The sequence below is a fragment of the Drosophila bipectinata genome, chromosome XL, assembly GCF_030179905.1.
Source record: "Drosophila bipectinata strain 14024-0381.07 chromosome XL, DbipHiC1v2, whole genome shotgun sequence".
NCBI lineage: Eukaryota > Metazoa > Arthropoda > Insecta > Diptera > Drosophilidae > Drosophila > Drosophila bipectinata.
This window is the reverse complement of record NC_091734.1, coordinates 1700509-1728113: the sequence shown is the minus strand read 5'-3', so window position 1 is coordinate 1728113 and position 27605 is coordinate 1700509. Positions and strand designations below refer to the sequence as shown.

At 38.6% G+C, this 27605-nt stretch overlaps 1 protein-coding gene across 1 annotated transcript; it reads right to left on the bottom strand.

The window, feature by feature from the left end:
• Positions 1-1045: 1045 nt before the first annotated feature.
• sog (short gastrulation) lies at positions 1046-27605 on the bottom strand. The gene is made up of 7 exons (XM_043209696.2): positions 27247-27605; positions 19752-21112; positions 11357-11466; positions 10117-10249; positions 5284-5343; positions 2754-5083; positions 1046-2625 (listed from the first exon to the last, which is right to left on the bottom strand). Exons 2-7 carry the CDS (start codon positions 20176-20178, stop codon positions 2416-2418), a joined length of 3270 nt encoding a protein of 1089 aa, XP_043065631.1. The 5' UTR covers positions 20179-21112; positions 27247-27605; the 3' UTR covers positions 1046-2415.

The following is a 27605-nucleotide window of genomic DNA, read 5'->3' as shown; positions in this document are numbered from 1 at the left end:
GGGCCATAAAAACCATTTGGATAATTTGGTGTGTCGGTAATAAAAACCGAGATATAATTGCTCTATAATATAATTTATAGGTATAATTGGCCGGGAGAGTGTCTGTCTGTAAATTGCTATTTCGAAAATTGAGTTGCCTAATAGGAATCATCACTCGAAACAAAAGCGAACCCAACAACAAATATACAAAAGAGAAATAATTCTCTAATGGAACAAAAAAAAAAGAAAACAATCAACTTTTGGTTATACACTTGCTATGAGTATTATAATTTAGTCTTTAGTTTAAATGTTTAATATTTTAGATCATAATCCTGATCGTTTTTTAATCCATGGAAGCCACCAAGCCTCTTCTCGGCCAATCTCATTTTTTACAGCTGGTTCTTTATGGAAATTTCTATAAGAATCGGCTGACTATATCTCTTAGCTGCCATATATGTTATCCCCTCAAATCGCAACCCTTCAGTAGGGTATCTAAACTTCGACATCTTTCAAGCCAAACTGTTTGCCCCGCCAGTGAATCAGAAAAACGAACGATTTTTGATTGTTATTATGCATATATATATATATATTTCGAATATATTCCGTCTATATTTCAATTCACTCTTTTTTTTTTAATTATTCATTTCGATTTTTGTGGCTTGCTCAGCTTCGATTTTGAGCTTTTAAACAAAAAATGTTTTTTTCTGACTGTAAAATCGATAGGAAAATCAAATTCGTAAATTAAGAAATAAAAAAATAAAAGCTTTAAGATTTTGTAGTTTTGTTTTATTCTCAGTGTGTGTGTGTGGTGTGTGTTTTGTGTGTGTGATTTTTTGATTTTAAATTGTTTGTTTTAATTCATAAACACTAAGTTTAAGTTATTAGTACAGGTTTTTGTTTTTAGCTCCTCGTCGTTTTAAATATTCTTGCTTGCAATTAATCAATTATTTAAAATTAATCAATCAATCATTAAATATAGAGTATATATATATATATGTTCATACTAACTACAAAAAAAAAATCATAATAATAATAATAATAAACATAAAAATAATAATAAGAATAATTTAATAGAATAAAAAATTAATACAATTTCTTTTTCATTTCTTTTTTTTGTTCTTTTCATGTATGTGTGTGTGTGTTTTGTTTGTGTGTGTGTGTGTATATAAATATGTGTACATGGCATTTTTGAAATAGTTTTCTCTTTTTTTTTTGTAACAAATTTTGTACATAATTATTGAAAATTGTTCATAAAACTTTTGGTCTTTAAAAAATATACTCTTAAAAGAAAAAAAAACTCTTCAATGTGTGTGTGTGTGTGTGTGAGTGCATGTAAAATTCCAAATGTATATGTATGTGTGTGTGTGTGAGTAACAATTAGTAAAAAATAATTTCACATTTCATATATATTTTTGTTTTGTTTTCTTTTATTATATATATAGATATCTGGTTTTTTGTGCTTTCGAAAAAAACATACTTAGAACTAGTATTATTTTTGCCATTCAGTCAATCAGTTGAAACTTTTGGGTTGCTAAAATATATCTATCGATAAAAATGTCGATAACAACATACATAAGTCGCCAAATGCGTTTCCCACTGTGTTTTGTTTCTCATAAATTATATGGATATATGAATATATATATATATAAAAAATATTGTATATATATATATGTATAATCAGAATAATTAGATTTAAGTTCATGTTCCCACCGATAGCTGCCTATCGATTCATTATCGTATCGATCTATCTCCATGCCCGATTTCTTGGCTTTCAAAATTCTATTTAAATTTCAATTTAAATGATTTGAAAAGGTTTCGAAGTTCGATTTCGGTTTTCAATTCAAATTTCATTTCTTATTTTTTCAAAACTCAGTACAGTTTCAATTTCTTTTTTTTTTTGTGTGTTTTGTTTGGTTTTTTTTTTGTAATAAATTAAATTTAAATTTTTAGTTTTTTTTTTGTGTGTATTTTTTGGGCTGGGGCTTGAGGGGGGCGGGCTTTTTTGTTGAAAAGAAATTCAGAAAATGCTTTCTGTAAAAAATTCTACGCTGGAGAATTTAAAGCAAACTGCACTGGTTTTTTTTCCCATTCTCAGGATCTCTATCTCTCTCTTTCTTTCGCTCTATACCTTGCTCTTTCTTTTAGCTTTTTAGCTATCTTTGTTGTTTTTTTTTTCTCTCATTTTTTCAAATATATAATACAAGTTTACGTTGTTGTCTTGAAAAAAAACAACAACGATTTCTGCAACTCCTTGCTCAAGTGTGTGTGTGTGTGTATATTCGTTTTTGTGTGTGTGTGGGTGTGGCTTTAGAGGTGTATGTGTTGTGTGTGTGTGAGTTACATCGCACGGAGTAGCTGAGTGATTAAGTGGTTCCCCTGGACTCGATCCTTTCGATTCCAAACCAAATCGAATCCTTTGCCAAACTCGGAAAGTGCTCAACTGCTGCCGCCGCCGGTCTTGGGCTGATGGTGTGGCTGCCTCTTGTGGTGGCGCCTCGAACGCCGGCACTGGGTGGAGCAGCACTCATCGATCGCCGGAGCGGGGGCATCCGGTTTCTCAAAGAGTCGCCGCTTGCTGGTGACCCGGGTCTGTTGCTGGCACGTCGAGCGGGAGCAGCGTTTCCTATCGCAGTTCACCTTGGAGTCCTTGAAAAAAATAAGAAAAAAAAAACCATTTTATTAGTGATTTGAAGGGAAAATTATAGGCCGTTGGTCACACTGAATACTGTTATCGATTAATAACGATTTTCAGTATTTTTGAGCTTGATGCTTACCTTGCAACGACACTTGATGCACTTCTGTTCGCCGTGCGACATCAGCACTGGATGCCACTCCTGTCCGTTCTCGTAGACCTTGTTCACCACCTTGCACCCGCCATTGGCCAGCGCCTCCTCGGCACTATGGCCCGGGGTGCGTTGCATGGCCTGATCCTGCAGCACGTTCGGGTTGTTTGGCGTCGACTTGTGGCCCGAGTTGCTCTGCTTGCCCTCCGGGCAGATCTTGCAGCAGGCCTTCTTGTCCGGCCGGTAGGCCAGCTTCTCGCTGCACTGAAGCGGGGGGCAGACGAGGCGGGGACACCGGATCTCCAGGGTGAGGGGATCGCAGCTGCAGGTGGTGCACGTATCGAAGCCGTTGGGCGGCAGGAACGGATGCCAACTGGCGCCGGCGGCATGGAATTGATCGCCCAACCGGCAGCCACGATTGCGAGAGGAGTCGGAAGCGTTGGCCCCCGAGGGGGACTGGGCGGGATTCAAGCCCAGCCACTCGGCATCCCGCTTCGGCACACAACTGGGACAGCACTCGCCCTCACGCTGCAGCAGCTGCTCCAGTCCGGCGCGGCATTTGACGGCCGGGCACTTGATGACCTCACAGCTGGACTGGCCGCGGAGGCAGGCGCACATCTGGCAGGAGTCCTGGGCGCTGCGCCACTGCTCCGATTCGTTGTAGAAGCGTCCGGAGTGGAAGCACTTGGCCTCGCCGCTGGCCACCAGGTGGTTGTCGTTGTGATCCCCAGGAACCGGGACATTGTTGTCCGTGTAGACGGGGAAGCAGTGCGAGGGGACCTTGGTGCTCTTCAGCTTGCCGCGGAGCAGGAGCTGCTTGGAGTGCTTGGCGTGGACCTCCAGGTAGCAGACACTCATCTCCAGCTTGATCAGCTCGGCGGAGGGCATGCTCAGGAAGAAGCCCTCCAGGTAGGAGCCGTTGAATTCCTCGAGAAGCTTACGGGTCACCGGAGCTCCGATCGCCTCGATCGGCTTCTCCTCCAGGTAGAGCTGCAGGTCCTGGGCGGGCACTCCGTTCAGGGTCACCTCGTAGTGGAGGTTGCACTCGTTGTCGATGGACATCCAGGCCATGCCGACGGCGTGGGGGTTCTGGGGATCAGCGTGCTCCTGGCGCTTCAGGAGAATGGGTTCCGCCGAATCGCGGGCATCGGCCACAGGTCGGGGGACGAGGCGTCCCCGGATCAGGCTGGTCTCGTGCTCAGTGCCCACATTGACGCCCAGCTCGCCGGCATACAAGGACTCCAGGACCTTGGGTCCCAGCTTGTCCACACTGCCGATGGCCTGGTTGAAGTTGAAGCTCGGACTGAGGTCCTCCAGCTTGGCCCGGCGCTTGCCCTGCTCCTCGATCAGACTGATGTTGGGGCGATCCCGGGTGCTCATGTGCTCCGTCTCGATGTTGTAGGCCAGGGAGCCGTCGGTGTTCAGGTAGACCCAGGCCAGGCCGCTGCTCTTCGTCGTCGATTCGGGGCTGTGTGGCGCCAGCAGGGTCTGGAAGATCTCGCAACTGGCCCGGGTCACGATGTGTCCCTGGATCCGCAGCTGGGGATACTTCTTGGACTCCACCGTCAGCAGGAGCTTGCCGCGGGACATCAGCCGCAGGTTCTGAATGGAAATCGGGGAGGACAGCTCCAGGACATTGATCTCCGCCGAGGGTTTGCGGACGCGGGGAACCTCATCGAAGACCAGCTCCTTGCGTTCGGGCAACTCGATCCGCACCGTAACCGGAGCATCGGAGAACTCCTCGGCTCCGAAGACACCATTGAAGACCAGGGTGAGGTGCATGGACGAGGCGGCGCCACTGCTGGTGGACACAATAGCTGTGCCACCGGCTCCTGCCAGCTGGGGATCGATCTTTCCGCCGGGCAGCACTTGGGGCTCCAACAGCGAGCTGAACAGTTCCGTCTGCAGAGCCGTGTACTTGGCCACCTTTCCGGCCAGGGCCAGTTCCTGGTTGGGCTTGTTGCCCCACAGAAGTACCACATGCAGACGATCGTCACGGAGGATTCGCTTGTAGTCCCTGGGAACTCGCCGCCACACGCCGCAGATCTTGCCCGTGGCATTCTGATAGACACTCAATGTGCCCGTCAACGTGGTCTCCAGTTGATGCTCCTCCAGGATCACTCCGGCATCGTCCACGAACTGAATGGCCCGAGGGCGGCCGGCACGCGTCGATGTGTAGAAGGAGTAGTAGAGGTTCTTCTTGTGGAAGAGGAAACGGGCGGTGGCCACCACGTTGTGGGGATTGTAGGTGGTGTACATGGACTTCATTTCCTCGCCCTTGAGGAAGTAGGATGTGCGGCCAGTCAGTAACGCAGCGTAATCTGTGAAGGAATGAGGAATATATATGGTTATTAGAGGATTAGGATGACTATGAGGATGGGAGGAGGAACTAGGAAGGCACTAGTCCCTCTTTGTAAAGTCGAGATTATTTTTAGTTACTCTCGTTTAACCAAAAGAAAGAATAGAAAATGGGTTGGGAAGAACCCTTGGGATTTAGGGGATCTGGATCTGGTCTACTTACGTTTCATGTTGCGCTCTTCTTCTTCATTGGGCACTGGCACATCCAAGGCCACATCCGTATCTGAAAGATAGAGAGATAGAGAACGAGATCAGATATAAGATACTGAGTGACCTTAATGGAATTTAGATAGTTAAGACAGCAACAACAAGAGATGCTTCATCAAAGAGGTCACACCGCCATTCACAATGGTACTACCCGGTATTCCACCATATACCATACCATACCATACCATCCAGTGGTATTTGGAATTCAGAATTCATTATTCGAAACAAGCTGAATGGACGGAAGGTGAATGGCATGGCAGGGGTGCGACTCGGTTCGGATCGGATCGGATCGGATCAGAGGAAGGCTGCCATGAATGGCTGACACAGGACACTGAAGAAAGATGTGCCAGGTAGGATATCCTCCTTACCGCCACCGCCCAGGTGGCATTCATTAATCGTGCATAAATAGCAGGCACTGTGGCACTGTGGCAGGTAGAAGATCCCGGCATTTTTGCTCCTATGGAATAGGATAACCTACATCTAACTAGGGGAAGTGCTTTGTTTTCGGGTGTTTCTGGTTTACAGTGTACATATTGGTAGTACTTCCTGGAAAACTCTGTGTCCACATGACATGCTTATTTTCTGGCGTGAAAGTAGGTGGACACATTTCCGCTCACATCCCGCTGACTCCTTAGCCTTTCCGAAGGGAAACCCATAAATCACCATCATCATCATCATCGTCGGCAGTTACAGTTCGTTAGAATTGCACAAAGCTGATTAAAGCCAAAGATTAATGCCAAAAAAAAAAAGCGGAGAAGGCTTTTTTCTTTCAGTGTCTGGCTGTCGATGATGCCGCATTGGCATTTCGATTATTTTATGCTGTGTGCTCGCCTCCTTCTCGAAATCCCCAACCTTTGTAAGCCGCAAAAAAAAAATAAGCAGAAAAAAAAAGAAGGTAGAGGAGCCAAGACGTCGGCATCGCATAATGAAGGGCGACAAATCTGACACCTTGTATAGCATTTTATTGAGAGCCCCTCTGGATGGTCATCCAGACTATCCAGACTCTGGGGTTCTGAGGTTCCTGGGCCTTGGACCTCGGACCTGGGCCTCTTCTGTGGCTTCTGCTGTCCGATCTTATCGCCTGATCTTAATACGAGCCACTTCGCCAGCCAGTTTTGGCCTTAGCTACCCGCTTCTTTCTTAGCCTTTTTCTGATTTTCTGATTTTTTTTTTTTTTCAATTTGTGGGCTCTACATTCTTGGGGCTTATTGGTGTCTCTTCCAAGCTTGAAGTCATTGCAGGCATCTCTGCCCTTGAATCGCGCTTGCAGATGAATGAAATTTTCGTTTCTTTATTTTTTTTTTTTGTATTTTTGTATTTCTGTTCCTCACTTGGGGTCTGTAAGCCAAGATAAATGAGTTTTGGTGAGCACAAAGACGACGACACGTTGCTCCAAGTTGGAATGGGTAGCGGTAGGCAAACGGACAGCACGGACAGCGCGGACACCGCGGACATCATGCGGACAGAACGGATAGAAGGGGAACTGGCGAGCCGACAAAGCCGCAACCGTAAGACAAACGACACCTCGGGATTGACTCAACGCTTTGGTATTTGGTATGTGGGGCTCAAGACCCCAAAAAGAATCTCTGGCGGCAGCTCATTAACAAAAAAAAAGAAGAAACGAGGTAGAAGAAACCGAACCGATCGTTTGAAATGAAATGGCAAAATGTACAAATGATTTTTGGTTGGGTTCTCCAAGAAATTCCAAGCACGTGAGAAATGTAGATCACTTGGATATACCATACGATATATGTATAAAAATAATTTAAGATTTTTAGAGTCCTAACCTTGTTAGCTCTAGTTCTTCGACTTAATCTTTTGACCAAAATCTCCATTTAAAAAAAAAAAAATAAAAATAAGGGTCTGGGTTAATAGACAGTTCCGTTCAACACTCCACCGCCACCGATCCAGAACCGATAAAGATAAAGATTAAAGATAAAGTTAAAGATTTTATTGGACGATGGAGGTTGGACATTGGACGCACCTCACGCCCAGTCATAAAAATGCGCGGCGATCCTTTTGTCTGGACAACAAAGTTGTGCTGGCTAAGATCTCGGGTATCCGAATCAAAATCGGAATTCAGATCAAGATATAGGTATGGGAGGTAAAAAAAAGAAAATAAATAAAGAAGAAAAAAAGGAACAAACGGACCACAAAAGATGTCATCAAGTTGAATTGTCAAGTCTCTCGGGCAAGTCTTCGGGTTCTCTTAATGGGATCGATGGAATCGTATGGAATCGAAAAACATTAACTTTTATTGTCTACCTGAAGAAGTGCTCTCGCCATCTCCATCTCTTTCTATCTATAGATAGCCATCTCTTTCGTGAACACATATATAGCCCCTTCCCTTTTTTGGGCAGTTTAGGGACCGCCCGCCGTTTGTGGCGGCAAATGAGATAATTTAATAAGCGTTAAAATGCTCGAGTTATGTCATTATAAAAATGAAACGAAACAAAAAAAAAACAAAAATACCACGAATAAATTAATGACAGGCCAGGGGAAAGACAGAAAGAGAGGGATAACCGAGGCTGGAAAGAGATGGCTGGAGTGAAGAGCCAAAAGATTCGATCCCAAAATGGACATTTAACGAAGGTAAGGCAATTGTTGATGTTGATTATATGGCCATGTCATGAGCTTCAAGCTTCAGGCATCGGTCTCCGGGCTCTCCATTCCACTGACAACTTGCCCAGGACTTGTCCGCTACAGTAAGGACTCATTTAAATGAACAGATGCTTAAGAATACACATTTCAAGAGGGTATTCCTATTTAAATATAGTTCTTAGCCCTGTTTGGTTTCCTATTTGTTTCTAGAGCTTTAAAAATATTTAAAAAAATCTTTAAAAATTTCTGCCACATTTTATCATATTTAGGATATAATAATTTCTCTCTGTGTAGGCATAATATGCCGACTATGAAGCAAAAAACCAAGTTAGGCAAAAAATAACTTTGGAAACGATCGTTGCAACTTGCTGATGTTGCTGCTGTTGCTGTGGCTTTGGTTGCTGCTGCTGCTGCTGATGTTGCTGTTGCTTTGTTGTTAGTGGAAAATATTTGTACAATAGCCATGGACTGACTGGCTATAGGCCATATACTATAGGATGGCCATAGGATGGCCTGACTGCGTGAGAGCCAAAGAGTCTCGTCGCGCTGGAAAAGCCAAAGCCGCGCCCGTGCCTTCTAACTATTTATGGCAAACGAGTTGGGAGTCGAGTTGTTACTACTTTTTATGTGCTCAAAACCACACCAAAAAATACCTCTATATATATATTAATAGTTATAAAATTTAACAACAACAAAAACACAAAAACTTAAAAGTGAAATTGTTTTTAAAGTACAGCAAAGAAAAATTGCAGGAAAAAAAAGGTTCGCGGGTCAACGGCTTTTTGCATAAGAAAATGAAAAATTGCCGCAAAACGGAAACTAATGATGTGCGGCAGCGACCCCTCCACACCGGGCCAGCCCCCCCCGGCGACCCTCTCCTGGGGTAACCCCATTCCCGTTCGGTGGCAACCAGTTTGCCCCATGCCACACAGCAACTAGCAACAGGCCGGCAAGCCATCCAGCCATCCAGCCAGCTAGCAACATGCAACATGCATTTCCACCAAGACTGGAATTTAGCCAGCACTTGCCTGATTATGTGAAAAATGTCTCAAAGAAAGAGTTAAGGAACTACACTAAAGTATATATATATATATATTATAAGAAAATATTATAAATATTTTTGTAGAATATTTTGTGAAAGCTTCAAACATAATGGGGCAGCCAGTTTCGTTTCTGTTTCTGACTCACTGAGTCATTGCTTGGCTTTGTTAAACATAAATTATGTTTAAAGGCTAAAATATATACATTTAAATATTATGTATATCTAAAAAAAAATTGTAGTATTTTTTTAAGTTTTTTTTGCTTGGTAATTGGTCTATTAAATTCAACTTCAAATGCGGCACGTGCGCCCCCAATGGGACCTCCGAATAAATACTTGAAATGCTCTTGCCTTTTCAACCGATTATATAGACACCGAAACAACTTCAGGCGCCGCCGTTCCCGGTGATATCAAATAAATTGAAAATAAAATTAAAACAAAACACAAAACAAAAAAAAGGCAATAAATAAATGCAAAAAAAAGACAAAAAAGTGCTTTGAAACATATATGCCATGCTAAGTAGTCTGCCGAAAAAAAAACGAGGAATAGAAATTGGATTTAGAATTGGAATGGGAATGGGAATCGAAATCGGAATGGCTATATGGGTGCCCCTATATTGTTGTCTATAACATCGGCGACAGACTGAGAGACAGAGACATAAAAACGAAATATAAATTGCGTAGCGCTGACCTTCATTTCGGGCCAAGTAATTTTTCATAAACAATTTACGCGTTTCGGCCAAATATCTCTCTATATAGATCTCCCACATATACAACCGTATATATGTCTAGAGATATATAAAGATATATGTATATGGATGTCCCCTCCTCAACAGGCAGCAGCTGCCTCAGATGCTACGCTTAATTATTCATGGCGACAGACAAACAAATATATATCCAATATATCTGAACGATTCACTCAGATTCAGATTCAGATTTAGATTCAGATTCAGATTTAGATTCGGACCAACAATCGCTTGATTAAATCCATTTGGATTTTTTTTTTTTGCCCAAAGATTTAATCCCGTTTTGTGTCAAAATATTGAAACATTATCAAAATTTATGACATGTCTTTCGTTTTTGAAGCATTCTGTCGCGAGTTTTTGTCGTTTTAAAAATTAAAAAAAATATACATGTTGTGTAGACTTACCATTTCTATCGCCAGGACAAGTTTTGCAGCATTTTCCAGGCAAGGAGATGGGATCATCGCATTTGGCCGGCGGGCACTCGTTTTTAATATTGCGACACTGAACGCGTGCAACAATGCGCCGTTTCTTGGGTATCTGCAACGTAAATAAATATATAAAAAAAATATAATTAAAGTATACATAAAAAAAAAATAACAAGCGTTGAAATAAAAAATTAATTGGAATTAGTAGTGCAGCTTCCCAGGCCTGTCGACCTGTCCAAAATCTTTGATTTGTTAGCCATCGAATCTGGTCTAAATCAAGTCGCGATATTTTCGGTTTTTTTTTGTTTTGTTTTAATTATAATTATATATCTTTTTTATTTTTATGAATTTGTTAGAGAGCTTCTGCTGCTGCTGCTGTTTGTCTTTTTGATGTCCCTCTGGCTGTTGTTTTTTTTTATTATTAATTTTTATTGGACTGCTCTTGATGTCTCAAAGATGATGATGATGAGACGATGTTGCCGCCGCGTCGCCTTCGTGCTTAAAGTTCAACAGCAGCAACATGTTTTAAATAATTTTATGATGTGCTCATTGGCGACGCTGCAGCCAACATAAATTATAATTAATTAATTTCAAAGCTGACTTTTATGCAATGCACATTAAAAATTAAAAACAAAAAGAAGGGAGACTGTATATCATGAAGAGTATATAATACTGGAGAAAATGCTATGTATATGCCTGGGACTATATATCCAAAGAGTAGGTATATATTTGGCATGTCTGGTCCATCGCAGACTAACAATATCTAGCTTGCCAAATGTATCTATAGACAGGTTTAAAAAATAATATTTATTGAATTTATTTCCCAATTGTATCTATAGAATGGAAAGCTTTAAAATCGATATTAATCATGCGTGGAAATGCCATAAATTAAGGCGCGTCTAAAAATCGAAAAGCACAATCATTTTCCTTCTGTAGCTGCCACATACTATATTTTTCTAAATTAAATTTCTTTTCTTCATTTTTCCTATATTTCCTATTTTTTTTAAGTGTTTTTAATTTTTGGCCACTGACGTTTTGTAGCTTGTAGCGAATGTCGACGGTCATTAGTCAAAATTTGTACTCAGTGGCCCGCCCCGGCCGAATTTGTTTGCGGATTGTCAGAGTCCACAAAATTGCATTTAAGGATTTGAATTAAATTATACACTGGCTAACAAGATAAAGCTATTTAATATTTTATGAGATTTTTCTAAAAACTTACCGCCACACATTCACATCGAATGCAATACATGACCCCGAATGGAGGTCCCAGATCCGCATACCAGGTCGAGCCCAATTCCCTCAAAACTTTGCCAAACTGGCATTCAGTAACTGCAAGTAAAAAATAAGAATAATGATTTAATAAATTTTGTTAAACTGTGTCGCATATGTATATTGTATTTTTGGACATGTTCTGATTTCCTCAATTGCCATTTAAGATCCATATAGGAATTGCTGGCTATATTCAGGTTGCTGGCGCCAGTCGCAGTGCAATTGCCCATAAAAAATAATGTATATAGTATATATTTAAAAACAGATGATGCCAAGCTTTATAATAATAATAATAGTAATGAAAATGACAGACGCCCACGAAAAAAGTGGGGAAAACGAAAAATAATATCTCCAAGGGGGATTGGCAATCGATCAGCAACTAATTAACTTTAAATCCCAATACGAAGATGAATTCTGTTCAGCTATGGCCCGGTTCAGGTTTGAGGCTGATACGGGTGGGCAGTAGCTGGCAGTGAGATGGCCTGGCCAAGATGCCGGAGATGGCCAAGATGTCTGAGATGGCCGAGATGCAATTGGCGCCAGATTAACTGAAGAGGCGTTTGATTTGCTTCCGGCAGCGTTTTCAATTACAAATGCCAACGTACAACGACTCGTACGGTCCTCTCTTACTCTCCTCTTAACTTGGCCAAAAAAAAAGAAGAAAAAATACACAGATGTGTATTTCTTGTTTGGTTAATTGGCAATACCAAGTCCCCACAAAATCGTATGCAAATCGTTAAGGCAACGCGTTAAATTATTAATACATTTTAAAATGTCTGAGACCGAAAATTATGCTAAAACTTTTGGCGCCACTCATAAAAAATGTAAACGAAACAAAAGAAGCCGCCAAGCACGACACAAATATATAAATTTAAATCAAGTCAAGTTTGGGAAACTTTTCAAGTGTTATGGTATAAATAAATTGGTTAATTGTAAAGGCTGTTTTTTATTTTTTTGGTGTAAAAGAAACTTTTTTAGATAACCTAATTGATTGCTATTTTTCCTTTTTTAAAGCTAAACACCTGTCATGCTTTTTTTTTCGTCGTCTTATCGCACACATCATTCACAATTCCATATCTCTGCTATTTTTTTTTTGTTTTTGTTTCTTGATATTTCACATTTGCTTGCTAAAAAAAAAAATTACTTTATAGAGAAAAAATAGAACAAGAAGGGGGCTGGGACTATAAACTAATTAGCTAAATAAACGTGATAGCGGGTGGCCTAAAATTCACATTTTTTTTGCCATTTTTTTTGGAGCCACCCACTGAGTTAGCGCAGCCACTGTACCGCTTGGCCGCGGTACCCATGGCGTATACGTGATAAGTGGCGCTAACGACGCGCGACGTTTATCAATTTTTTGTTTTTGTTATTTGTGGGCTCTGCTGCTGCTGCTGTCGCTGCTGCTGCTGCTGCCACCGACTCGGCTGACGCCTCTGCCTCTTGTCATTGGCGCCAGTTTTATTTGCGTGCGAAACAATTTAAATAAAAAATAAAATAAAAAAAGCTCAAACACACAATAGCAAAACAATAAAAATAAGACTCGGAGCAATAGAAATATATATGTAGTATGTAGGAAAGCATTATACTGTATAATATACAGTGATGATAATCCCCATAATGTCCATTAATCATATTCCAAAGTCTTGATCTTTCAACTTGTTCATGGAGGGAGAGTTCCAATGAGCATAACAATTAAATTAATTCAAGTAATTATTAAAAAAATACATTTAATTAGAGAAGGTTTTTAGGGGAAATTTCAAGCTATGTCTTGACCCAAAAATAGGCTGAAAAGAACCTTGAGCTTTCCACCTGTCCACCTGTCTGTTTAGGCCATCTTTAGCCTTATTTGCTATCTCTCTTTTTCCTGACACTCCACTTCCTGTTTTTTTTATTATTCCCAATTTTTTTTGTATCTCAGCCTCAGCTGTTGTTATTGTTTCTAATGCTTTTTGCCACAATTTGTCTAGACAATTTGATGTATGACCGCGAAATAAACAAAAAAAATATAGATATTGTATTATTTCCAAAGTGAAAAAAAGTTAAGAATATTACGAGCAATTTGTGCATAAATTGATTCAATTGTTTATTTGTTTGTGCACTTGGGGCTGTTTTTGTTGATTGAGATTGCGATTTTTTGATTGACAAGCAAGGCATGAAAAACGTTCGAAATAGGCGAATAATTTTTCGCCAAAAATACAAGTATTTCATGTAAATATTTTGATGAAAATCCAGAGGGGTATGGGGTGTGTGGGTGGCATTACCAATACCCAGGCACTTGTCCAACCAATACCAAAATATAGCCATTTTATATGCATTTTTATTTATAAATTTAATTTAAGACGAAATGTCTAGAAATAAAATTTTGTGTCTATTTTTTTTTTTTGTTCACCTCCAATATGGTGCATTGACTCGTCGCGCCAAAGAAAGAGATGACAGCAATGTGAGACGAGAGAGAGAGCAAATTGCAACAAATTATGGTGCCACGAAAAGAGGCAACTCGAAAGTGTCTGGGCAAACATTTTGCGGCATACGAGTCATTAGCAAACAAATGTTAAAAATAATATTGCAATCCACACAGTTCCCCTATTTTTTTCTTGCAATTTTGTGGCACTCGACAGGCGACAAAATTGTAAACTTTCTCCTAAGCTTTCTCAATACTTTTAGGATAAATTCAAGCTAAAACTTTTCAAGAACTATTATCTTAAAACTTTCAAATATTTTAAAGAATTTTTGAGAATTTGTATCGCAACTTTTGTGACAATTTTGTGGGTTGTGGTATTTTCTAAATAGTGCTCTCGGTTTCTACAATGTGCTAATTACACTCGAAAGAAAACAGGACCACAGAGCCATAAGCCTTCAAGGGGGCGTGGCCAAGGGGGCATACATGGGGCCAAAAAAAAAAAAAATCAAAAGGGGGTGTGGTAGGGGCGGGAGGCAACAAATTTTCGCCTAGCAATTGTGATTATTGCCAAATGCGTTGCTGCCACAGTCGCTGCCGCAGCTGCAGTCGACGCTGCTGACTCACATGACGCAGAACGTCGGCGTCGAATTGTCGGCTAAATATATATACATATATATTATTATATATATATATATAATAGTATATGTGTGTGTGTGTGTGTTTTATATACAGGGACAGAAAGAAGTGCCTTTGAAAATTTTGGCGCTCGTACGCGCTTTTAATTGAGTTAAAAGATCAGCGCAGATCGGAATATATATACTATATTATATATTATATATATATATATTTATTTATTTTCCGTCTCTTGTTTAATGTTATTTTTATTTTGCGCCTTAATTAATTGTGGCAAAATAATTAGCGCAAATGTTAAAGCTCAACATTGGATATCATAAAATTCAATGAAGCGTCCTCTATATCTATTTTTTTATCTCTCTAGAATCTAGATTATATATATATATATATAATTTTTGAAAAATTCTACAAATTTGACAGCTACGAGTGTCGGACTGTCAATCAGTCAATCGGCGGCAAACAACAAAAAAAAATGTTGAAAAATATAGAAAAACGATAAAAAGAAACCCAACCGAAATGAAATATTTGTTAAAATGGTTCATCAACTGGTTCTCCCTCTTGTTTGTTTTATAAGCAATTAAATTATTTAAGTGCAAAGCAAACAAAAAATGAAAAATGTTTGCTCTAGACTTTCCTCAATACGTATACTATACCATTTTGTTCTTCTTAATCATTTTTTGGGGACACGCCAGTTCTAATGAAGATTTCTAATCGTTGATTAACTGAGGCGGTTAAAATGTAAAGGGAAGGGGGTGTCGGCCTCTACTACCAAGGGGGGACTGTTGGCTTTTCCGGCTGATAATTTATGACAGTTGTTGGGGAGTGAGAAAATAAACAGAAACAACAAATACAACAGCCGGCAAACAACAAAAAAGAAAAACCCCCGCCCAAGAAAACCTCTTCCTGTCTTCAAAAAATGTATTAAAAAGTATGTATAACTATATATGTATAAATATATATAATTATAAAAATAATAGTTCAAAAGTAAACCAGTCGCCTGGCCCCTCAAGCCAAAAAAAAGGGGGCTCGTTCAATTTTGTTGCTTTCTCCCATAAGAACTTATGGGTTTTAGCCAAGAAATTTCGAAAAAAATATATAAAGGCATTACGCTGCTTTTGGCTTATATAAAAGTTAAAATAAAGAATTTAAATATTAGATTTAGACAAGAATTAAGACTTAAAACCATACTCCTTTGAAAAGGTTTTATAAGCCTCTTGAATCATTTATAAAATTAAATTTCTACCAGAAACCATTTATATTTCTTGTCTAAAATATAATATTCCTAGTTTTAGTTTTTAAAATGCAATTTGGTTTGGTTCTGTAAATACCAAACGATCTGTGGATCATTTAGAAAACACTATACATCCCAAGCAAATCATATACCTATATCTTATTTTGTTTTTTTTTTTTTGGAAGAATTAAAGCAACAAAAACAAGTAAAAGCTACATTGAAGATCAGGCCTGGCCGTAAACATTTTCAATGACTATTATTATTTTTGGTTTGGTGGCGGTTTTTTTTTGTCGATTTTTGTCGGTTTTTGGTTTTAGTTTTTGCATTTTTCATATATATCCCCAATCGTGTTCGCCTTCCTTCCCATTTACAAACCAAATCACGCGACTCTGCGACTTGCCCCGTACAACAACAAGCAGCTACAACAAAATATATACAACAATATCAAAAACAAACAACACCAACAACAACAACAATTCTGAATACATTCACGTTGTATTGCCAGCTAATTTTAAATGCGCTGATAAGTTGCACAAATATGTTGAGGATGTATTTTCTTCTTTTTTTTTTTTTTTTTGGTTTTCGGTTTTTGGTTTTTGTATTTTGTTATTTTTGTATTTTGTACTTTTTTTGGGGGGAATTGCAATGAATGGGGCAGCCGACAAAACGCGTCACGCGACACGCGATTTGCGGGCGTTTTTGCGGGGCTTTCATCTCATTTTTGGTGGGCGTTTTTGCACAGAAAAAAAAAAAATCTAGCTATATATGTATGTAATATATATGTAGAAATATATATTGAAAAATGTTTTGGCCCATGTGCGACTATTAAAGGGTAAATTTAATTGTTAAGCTATGCAATTGCATGCCCAATTACAAAGTGGTTTGTTTTCACCCGAAAATTGTCAGATATTTTGAATATTATTTGAAAATTATTTATATATATTTTGGTATTTAATAAAATAATGGTATTAAAGGAGGAAATGAATAGGAATTTTTGTTGAAAGGTGGATGAAATTGTTGGTGAAAATTGTTGGTGAAAACCCATAACAACCACACCCATTCAAAGCCCATTTCTTCTATAAAATAACCCTAGAAACCCCAGCAAATTAATGCTTGGCCTCTGTTGAAGCTATCAGAGATCCACAATTTAGATGATGCGTACAAATGCATCTCACAATTTAGTAAAAAAAAAAAAATAAAAATAACGCTGATTGCGACTTGATAATTAATGCATGGAAAGAATGTGGCATGCCACAGAATGATGCAGTTGCAGATGGATGGCGCCCCATCATATACAAAATGAAATCTACCATCATTATAAAATATATATATTTTTTTTTTTCTTTACCTTTTGGTTAGTTATAGTCCAATCAAATTGCAACTTCATTCATTGGAACGGAAACGGCGTGGAGCCTACGGATTCGATTCAATGAGATCGTATCGTATCTACTTTGCCTACGCTCTTGGCCAAATTAATTTACGCCAGACACACACACACATAGATACATTATAGATGTGTGCGTTTTTTTTTTTTTTTTTGGTGGGCGAAGCGGAGTTTGCTGCAATTTGACACCTTGTGGGCATTAAGTGCTTCCTCTGCCCACACGTCTCCTGTTCGTCTGTGTGGCAAATGCAACAAATTGGTTGCATTTCGTTTGGCTCTCCCCTGATTTTTTAGCCAGCTCGTGGTATCCCCTTTTTTTTTTTTGTTTTTTTTATACAAGATTCGAGTGGCTGACATGCAACTGACAACGTCCGACTGGCGGACTGGCGGACAGACGGACATACGATGGCGGTGGCTCATTTTCGATTTCGGGTGGCTGTCGCAGACATATACGGCCCCAAACAAACGTCAGGCAGTCTTTGGCTTTGGCTTTGGTCTTAACGTGTTTCGTTTTGGGGGGGAAAAATGCCCTAACATAGAGTATCTTAGCTTGAAGACTTGAAAACAAAGTTCCCTAAAAAAAAAAGTATCTTAGAAACCTAAAAGTCTACAATCTATCTTTTATTCTTCAGTTTAGAGTATTTCGGTTTCGGCTTCGGTTTTGAATCTATTATAGGTATAATACCCTGTTCGGCCCCCGTTACCCTCCCCTCTATACCCGGCTACACCCTCTTTTTGTTGGCTCTACGTTTTCTGCCACTGATCATGATATGTTTGCCGAGAGATTCGAGAGATCCGAGAGATCCCCAAACCAAAAACCAAAACCAAAACGAAACGATTTTGCCGTTGCCGGCGGCTTGTTGAGGTTGCTCTACGTAGGCACATCTTGATCTTTTTTTTTTTTGTTGGATTTTTGTTTTTGTTTTATTGCCTTTTTTTTTTGGATTTTTTTTTCAAGACGACTGTGGCAGTGTGTGTGTTGTGTTTTTTACACGCATTCATTAAAAATAAGTTAACAACTTTTTAACACCTAACTGGGCGGCAGACAGTTGAATAAATGAATTATGCTGACGAATGGCGGCAATGTGGGCCGAAAAGGGGGGCTATGGTGGCTATGGTGGGGCGGGGATGGTGGCCAGGGGCGGGGATATGAGGGTCGGTCAGCTTGTTAATCAGTTAAATTAAATGCGAAATGAACAAAACGAATTGGCTGGCAAGTTTGTTGGGCTTTTTTGCGTGGTCTTTGACGTTTGATTAGTCTCCTCAAAACAACAACAAAAAATGGTAATAATAATAGTAATAAATAAAAATAAAAGGCAACTGTTATGGTAGTGTGTTGTGGCATTCATTCATTAAAAAAAAAAAACGAAAACCAAACAGCGGATAAGTATGTCTCGCAGTTAATATAACGACTAAATTATGCCATAGACTTTGTATATTTTTTTTTTCAGAGTGGGTGGAGTGTATTCCCCCCCCTGAGTACCACGATAGTATCCAGATTACCAGGTAGGATGCATTCTCAATGTGGGCGTTAAAGTGTGCCATCTACGATTTCCGAGACGAGAAAACGGGAAATGAGTTTTGGGCCTTCTTACTACAAAATAGCCAATTATACCGAAGAGGTCTCTGTGATTATAACAGAACCTATAGCTATATAGCTTTATAGACTAGATCATCATTAAAAAAAATTAATAATAATAAAGAAAGAAAGAGAGAGAGAGAGAGAGAGAGGGTAATGTAAAACGAGTAACGTTTCAAAGTCAAAGTTGGTTGCAAACTAAACCGCAATCTGTTTCTAATTGAAAATGCAACAACAGTAGCGGTGGCAGCAAGAAAAATGGAAATGGAAACATAATAGTATAAAGATCCATACTATAAAGATCCCATACTATATCCACATACACCATTAAGTATAGCCTATAAAGTTTGTTTCCCAAACAGGAAATGTGCAACTAATCAAGCGTGTGAGTTGCAACAAATTGCAATTGGTATCTGTATCTTAGTATCTTTCAGATACTCTTCTGTATCTTTCCCTCTCGATAGAGTCTCCCTAGAGTCTGGAGGATGGACCGGCAGGCAGCAAACGGAAGGGAATTCCCGTTTTCCGGATTAGTCTACACAATAAAAAAAAATCTATATAATAGACTGGGAATATCCCAAGCAAAAGGCATCCCTTTTTCCATAGGGATTAGGGGTGCGAGCAGGTCCCGCCTTGGGATTCTCTACCTGCCACCATATTGGTGGTGCAGCACTGGTGGTGGTGCATAGGGATTTCCCCGCTACCCTCCCTCGCGACAAACGCCATTGGCCGACACGGCGTATGCGCAATGCGAAATGCAACTTATGCAATCGAACAGCAATGGCAGGTCAAAGAATTATTTTTCTGACTAGATATTTTAATCATAAATATTAAGATATTAAAACTCCTAGTTTGTCTAACTATTCCCTCAAGATGCCTACACATTTTCTGAGAATTCCTATGAAAATCATACCTTTATAAACTTTTTAATGATTGTTTATGAAATTTAAAGGGAATTTTAAACGGAAATACTCTGGCTTATGGAATTTTTAGAGGAAATCAGTGTTTATGAAAACTATATTTCATAGAATATTTACTATTTGTGCGACCTCGATTGTTGACTTAAAAGAAGCTTAAAACGACATATGATATTGAATGGTTTGGTGGTGACACTTACCCGCTGGACGGTTGCTGCGCCTGCCCGTATCGGACTCCTCGAACATGAGGGGGGCGTGCCGACGCCCCTCAGCCCCGCCCACTGCCACCAGAAGGAGGAGCAGGCCGGCAACGGCGATCAGATGGCGCAGGTGGCAGATCATAACTGGCAAACGTACTTTTTCCATATTTCTGTGATGTTGCAAGTTGTTGTGGATGATGTTTTTGGTGTTGCAATTGTTGTTATTAGTGATAGTAGTGGTGGTGGTGGAGCAGGTGTAAAAGGCGGTGGTGGTGGTGTCATCTTTTAAGTGGGCGTGGCATTGGCTTCTGTCCAGAAGCATTACTGTTCCGGTGGCAGTTGCCAAAGTTGCCTCACTTCCGCCGACGGCACTCGACCATTTCCGTTGCTTTTGTGGCTTTTGCTGCTGCTGCTTCTTGGCTGCCATTTTCTCTGGCTTCGATATTATTTATGTAGATTTTCTTGTTATTATTATTGTATTTATTTCTTTCTTATATAGATTGACTTTTAGCCCGGCTTCCCAGCACGTTTTCACAGTCACAAAAAAAATAAATAAAACAAAGGTCGGCCACAGACACACACTCGCGATTCTCGATTTTCTCGCTTCTATATATATTTGTTGTTGTTGTTTAATATATTATTATTATTATTTATTTATTATATAGTAGTAGATTCCGTTACCGATCCCGATCCGATCGAACGAGCAGAGCACTACTTGATGTTTTGTTCTTGTATTTCTCTTCGAGATTAGATAACACACGCAAGTTTCGCGCCCCGATTTGGATTTCTATATATTTTCTATATAATGCCGTTTTCTATTTTCTATGCGATCTTTTTTGTTTATTTTTTATTTTTTGCATAAATTTCGATCTCTAACAAAAAAAATATCATAATATTAATAATGAAGAAATAGAGTTTCGTTCGTTAGAGACTTGTTTCAGTTACACTTTTTTTTTCGCACTCAGTATCTTTTTTCTTTTTTTTGTTTGTATCTTTGTATCTTTAAGCTCTTCTCTTCGCTAGTCAAACGGAACGTTTTCTGTGAATCTCGAATCTCGATTTGGTTTTGGACTTAAGGCTTTATATGTATTTATATAGACTTGTCTCAACATATATTATTTTACTTGATTTCGTTTTGCAGTTCGGCGTTATAAATTGTTTTATTTTGTGTGTTTTTATTTTTGTTGTTAATTTGTATTTTATTTTCTTTTTTCTTATTTCTGTTTCAGTTCAGTTGTGTCGGCGAGTCGGCGACTGTTTATCTACTAGATAGCTCGCGGTTAAAACCGCCCGTGTATATGCGGTGCGATTGCGGTGCGGTTCGGCTGCTGCGCCGCGCTCTCTTTTCCGACTCTCTCTTTCTATAGCGGATATATGTATATATATATATATGTATGTGTTGGTGTTTGTGGGTGTGTGTTTGTGTGTGTGTGTGTGTGGTGTTGCGAACGTTTGGTAAAATAATGTCCAACACACAAGTCGGGCGGCGGAATAAATAAACTAAAAGTCGGCCCAACAGGCAGCGCAGCTAACGCCAACGTCGACGCCGGCAGCGAAAGTCGGCAACCGAGAGAGGGCTGGCTGGCAACAAAGTTTCCGATCGGATCGATCGCTTCGGTTTATCTTCGGCTGCTCATGCAATTTTCTTCGGCCTGCAGTCGGCGCAGACGTCGCTGCTGACGCAGGCAGCTGCTGCTGCTGCACCAAAATGTTGGCTTAAAAACTCTGCTGACATGTTGTTGCTACAGATCTGCCAGCAACATGTTGAGAGCCTACCTCACAGACTCGCAGTTTTGGTTTTAAAATTTAAAAAAAAAAAAAAAAGCAATAAAATAATAAATATTAAAATTTTAGGATGGAATAATTTTAAATTATTTTGTATGCATTTTTATAAAAATGTATATTATATACATTATTGAGATCCTTGTAATGTTGCATGGCCAGTGTGGGCGTGATCTGGGCCATGTTCCAAGCTACCTGCTCATACTTTCCCATTTTTCAGGACTTCTATCTCCATCTCCCTTGTTCCCAAACCCTTTGGTCCAATCCTAGAAAAGCAGCTCAGAGAGTCCTACAGGATTGGGTTTTAAATGAATATTTTTTCTATAATAGTTTCTAGACTGAAAGTCCTTGAACATAGATATTTTATAAAATCATAAATATAAGATGCTTAGAACTAAGAAGACCTTAGACCTTAAATAAAATCCCCTAGTTAAGAATACTATATATCCCTAAAGATCCTTTACCTTTGCCTAACAGTCTTTAGATTAACCTAACAAGCCTCATACGATTAACTTTAAAGATCAAATATTAATCCTTGAGCTAAAATTAAGCCTCCAAATATTTTGGTAAAAACATGCCAAGTTAATGGAAATTCCTGCTAAAGAATTCCTTTTAAAAATATTTAAAGAAATACATTAAAAAACCACACAACAAAGTCATGAAATGTGGAATGCATGAAACCAAGGCCTACATTTAATAAGGAATTCGTTATGGTAAAGCCTTTAGATGACTCTTCCTTTGGTCGAAAAGAAATCCCTTTATGGCCGAAACATTCCATATATCATGGCAATAATATAATAAATATTCTTGGCGCTGAGTCCACGGCACGTGTGAGCGCAATTAAAAAACCAGAACAGAAACCCACAAAAAAAATGAACCATATATTAAGTATTGCTAATAAATAATGTGAGAAAATATAACAAACTGAAATATTCGAATTGGAACTGCGAACTTATGAAAGAAATAAATAAATAAAAAATAGAAAAAACAAGACATGGGAATGAGAGTCGTCTATAAGTAAGTTAAGTGACCAAATTTTTGTGGTTTCGCGAAGAGATTTAGTTAATTAATTTGTTTGCCTTCGGTTAGAATTTAGAAATTCAAAGTTTTTATTTCGATTTCGATTTCATTTTATCAACAAGAGGACGGCGCCAGACAAACCAATATGTATATTCTCTAATAAAATTCTGGCGATATCGTTAACAATCATTTCTGTCACATTCGTATTAAAAATAAAACAAATTAAAATAGTTTTCGGTTTATTAAAAGCCAAATATATGAATATAATGTGTAAGGTGTATGAAATAATTCCTATAAAAATAGAAACAAAAACATTAACAATAGACACGGCAACAAAATATATAGTTTTGTGTCTTAATGGCTGCATTTTTCATTTTGATTGTATTTTGGGGTAAAATATGGATTATTTCTTAGGGTTTTCATAAACTTCATAAATATTCTTCCCTGTTTATTAATTATTTAGGTTCTTTTCTCTGTAATTTTTTTTTTGTCAACCTCATTTAATGCGCTGCCTAGTGTCGTCGTCGTCTGCAATTTGAAATATTCCTATAAATGTTTTGGCCTCACGGCCCCGCCGCAAAAAAAAAAACACAAAAAAACTGAAATCTATATACATTTTTCTGTGTGCATGAACGATATCTGTCTCTTGTCTATATGGCCAAAACAAAAAAAAAAAAAAACTGTTAAATGCCTGAAACATGCGTACAAAATGCCAACAATACCAACAAAAACACCAACGACACCAATCAACAATCACCAACAATAACAAACACAACAACAACAATATAAAAATTAAGAAAATAGAAATGAACCAAAAAAAAATAACAAAATTTCTGCTAGACGATCAGAAAACAGAAAAATGCTTTTCCTTTGATTTATGTAGTTTTAGCGAGCGCCGTCGACGTTGACGTTGACAGCGCTGTTCGCTGTCGCTAGTCTCTGTCGGCGTCAACGTCAACGTCGGTAGCATAGCACCAACATGACACACACAGCATATTTATGTTCATATAGATTCTACAATATATACACACTACATAGTATGGTACATATATGTTGTATCTGAACAATATCTGTATACAGTTGGTGGAAAAGTGAAAAATATGATTTGTGTGTCAGAAGAAAAGCTTGGGGAATTATTTGTACAAAAAGTGTGCAAGGGATTTTCATTTGTTTGCCGTTCATGATTTAATTCCGGTACAAATGTACTAACATGAATGGAAATCAACTATATATTATAGTGATTGGTAATATGGTTATTGATTCAATGGATGCATTAAGGATTTATGAAAGGATTTGTTGGTGTAGGGCTGGAAGTACTTGTTGGTGTAGTTTTTGGACTTCTTTTAAATGTTTTGTTGGGGAATGTTCGTTGAATTCATTGATTAAGGTTATTTTGAAGGTTGTTGATATTCTTGCATAGATTTTTTTAGCTTTGTCTAAGAGCTAAGAGCTTAGCTAAGAGTTGGTATACTTGTTGGTGTACTCTTTTAGAACACTTTTTAATTAAATTTAAAAGAAAATTCATTTTAAAGCTTCTTGCTTAAATGTTCTAAGCTTATTCCAACAAATCCCCATTGTTGGTGTATATTTTGGTTAAGTTTTCACCTTTTTCCATCATCGAGGGTCATTGGCAAATAAATATGGTATTATGCCACTGTTGGCGAATGCATTTACGTTAGTGGTTGGCTTATCAGTGGAAATTTCAGCTCGGTTATGTCAGTGCTTCAAAGTGTATCCGCGTTTTGTTTACAGACCCACAACGTGGCCCATATCGGGCAGACAACTTTTCTTGTGTAGGGGGGGAGCTCACTAAATGATTAACTGACTAAATGACGAAGTGACTAACTGACTGTCTGGCTGGCTGGGTGACTATCTGATAAAGTGCATTTGTTGTTGTTCGATATTCGATTCATTTTTTTAGCTTGAGGCATTGCGCATACGCCGCGTAATCCGATAGAACAGTAGCCAGCAAGTCGAATGTGTGTGCTCGTGTGTTAGTGTTTCGAGTACTGAGTGTGAAACTCTTTGACAATGCCCGTCAAGGTGTCAAAGCTTCAAACCGCATTCAACCAGCGAAGACTACGTAAATCAAGACGTTAGTTCATAAATTCGATTCTGGGCCCCTCTGGTCTCTACAAGTCTCTAGGCGCATTGTGTGTGTTTGTAAATTATTTAATAGCTTGATTGACAACCGTGAGCTAAGCCGATATCTAACTATAAGGTCTACAATCGCATTGAGAGAAAATTCTATTATAAGGCTTTATTATAACGCTAAGACTGTATAAAAACTGATTTAATTTTATAAATATTTTCTTTAGAGTGTACCCTTCGGAAACGTCGCTTATTTTTCAAACTCTTGCGGTAGGCTCAATTGTTGCAGCTGTCTCGGTGCTGTGTGGCACCACCGCTCATTGAGTTTTGGTCGTTTCGAGACTTTTGTAACTGTCAATCATAAATTAGAAGCCAATCAAAGCAACTTGCCACCACATCGAAATTGTTCGCAATTCATTTAAATGGCAAATAGCAAACATATGAAAACAGAAGCATTTAAGTGACAAACCGATCTTACATAAATATCTCACATTTATGTATGTACTATTTGTCAAATGGAATTGATTTGATGGTCATTCTGAAAAAGTCAGAAGGTTCAATCATTTGAGATTTCAATGTGGAAAAAACTTGGCCATGACTACAACTATTTACCTTTCAAAGTTTCCTCCAAGTAATTCCCCCGTACCATTCCCTACCATTTTCGATTAAGTAATTTTCCAATGAAAGTTCACAGAGAGTACTCTCTGACTGAAATCCCAAATAGAAATTCCATTATTTATAAGCTGACTAAGCCAACTGCCAACCTGGCAACAGAGATTCCTATTTTTGTTGTTTTTTTGTCTCAAGCCAAAAATATCACGTATACGTCATGTGTGCCCGTCGCATAGGGCTTTTTGTTTTTATTTTTTATTTATTTATTTTAATTTTATTTTTTTTTCGCTTTTTTTTTTTTTTTTGTTTGCCAGACAACGGCAAGTAAAGTGGCAGTAAAACAGTTGTGGCCAGCTAACCTGGCCAAAAGCCGTTTGGCTTTTAACTTTTAGCCGAGGTCTTGAGCTCACAATCCAGCGATCGACTGATCCGGCGATATATTGTTTGATCAGTTGATGGAATCAATTTTTATAGTTTATAGTGTTTTTTTTTTTGCTGTTGCGGCCACTTAACTTGGCTAAAAACAGCTTACTAGCTTGAAAATAATTGACTTATTAAGTGTGTTTGGTTAAGAGAACTTTTGAAAGAGTTGCTAGTTTTCAGAAGGAGTATAGACTTCAAGTGACTACAATAAACTATTTTTTTTTAAGAAAAGTAATTAAAAAAAAGTACAATTATTAACTTTTATGTATGTCTCTCTTAGAAATAAACTCTATAACCTTTTTTTCTTATATTTCTCTCTATTTTTAACAATTTCCAACGATCAAGAATGCTTGGCTGCGTCATCGACTCGAACGATCTATGATACCGAGTACTTGGCCGCCCCATGCCGCCACCTTCCCGCCCTATTTCCGCGACACGTCTCCTAGTCCCTGCCGCTTGCTACCTGCCCCGCCCTCTTCTGGCACGCCCTCAATATTTGAATCATGCTGCAAGTCACCAACAATTGCCGTTCGATTGGAATTGTAAATGTTTCGTTTTATTTCATTTTTTTTTTTTTGCTTTTGCTATTTGTGTTACTTTTGCTTTTGATTTTAGTTTTGCTTTTGAATTGTTTAGAAAATTTCATCATTCAGCAGATCGATCGATCGATCTGTCCCACCTATCTATGTATATACCCTTCCTACCGCTCTCCCCTCTTGAATCGATTGTCATTCGATTTTATTTTAGGTCGCCCTTTTGGCGTCGGATATATGGGGTCTAAACACTGTAATAAAAGAAATCAATCCCCATTCCCGGGTAATTGTCTCATTTTTGTATTTATTTATTTATTTATTTTTTCATTATTTGTTTTTTAATGTTGTGGGTGTGTGTCCCGGCTAAGGTATGCCGATATCGAATCAATATCAAATCGGATTGGAATTAAAATTAAAATTGGCCAATCCGATGACATTCCACTTGAATGCGATCATAAAAAAAAGAAACCGAAAGTGACAGAATGGCAATCAAGGGTGTTGAGCTTTCAAGACAAATGCAACGTGGTACAGTGCGTTTCATGAAGGTATTTATAAGTCTAGAAATAGGTTTTAAAATAATGCAAAGGTTTTAATAAAGGTACCTTTTTTTATCGTCTAGGATAAAGCTAAGATTTAATAGGTTGATTTATTTTTCTACTAGCCAAAAAATTACATAAATGAATTTCTATAACTTTCTTTTTACTCTTTTATATATTCTTAAAAAATAAACTTACTATTTTTTGTTCATATATTTTTGTAACACACTGTCTTCGTACTCCCATATACTTATATGACTCTTAATGGCGACTTAAGCTGCAATTTCCATAACCAATAATCATAAGTATAAAGCATAATTTCCGATTTGCCATCTGACACTGTATTTTTTTCCTTATTTTGTGCCACATTATTCAAAATGGCAATTTGAGTTTCCATTAAAAACCAATAACTGCGCCTGTAATTGCCCCACAAATAGCCCTACCCCTCCGCACCACGCTCCCAACACACATACACTCACACATATGTATAATACATACACATTTAAATGGCACGTACACGTACATCACATAAAAAAAAAATAGAAAAATTATATATGATGAAAAATGTTTAACAATTTCGTTTCGTTTTCGTTTTAGTTTTTAAAATAAACTTTTTCTTTCAGTGGCGTCGCTGTACACGCGCGCGCGCTCGCTTCGATCTACGTTCTTTTACCGCCCGGTTATCGATATCGATAGTTTTGGGAATCGAAGCTTGGTTAGGAAACAGGACATACTGCTGGCCGCGTTTTCGTGGCGATTTCGGTCGCGTTTCGTTTTGTTTTTCTTTCGTTTTTAAGCGCGCGCGCGTTTTTTTCAGCGGCGTTCGTTCGGTCGTCGCGATCTTTGACAAACTGAAG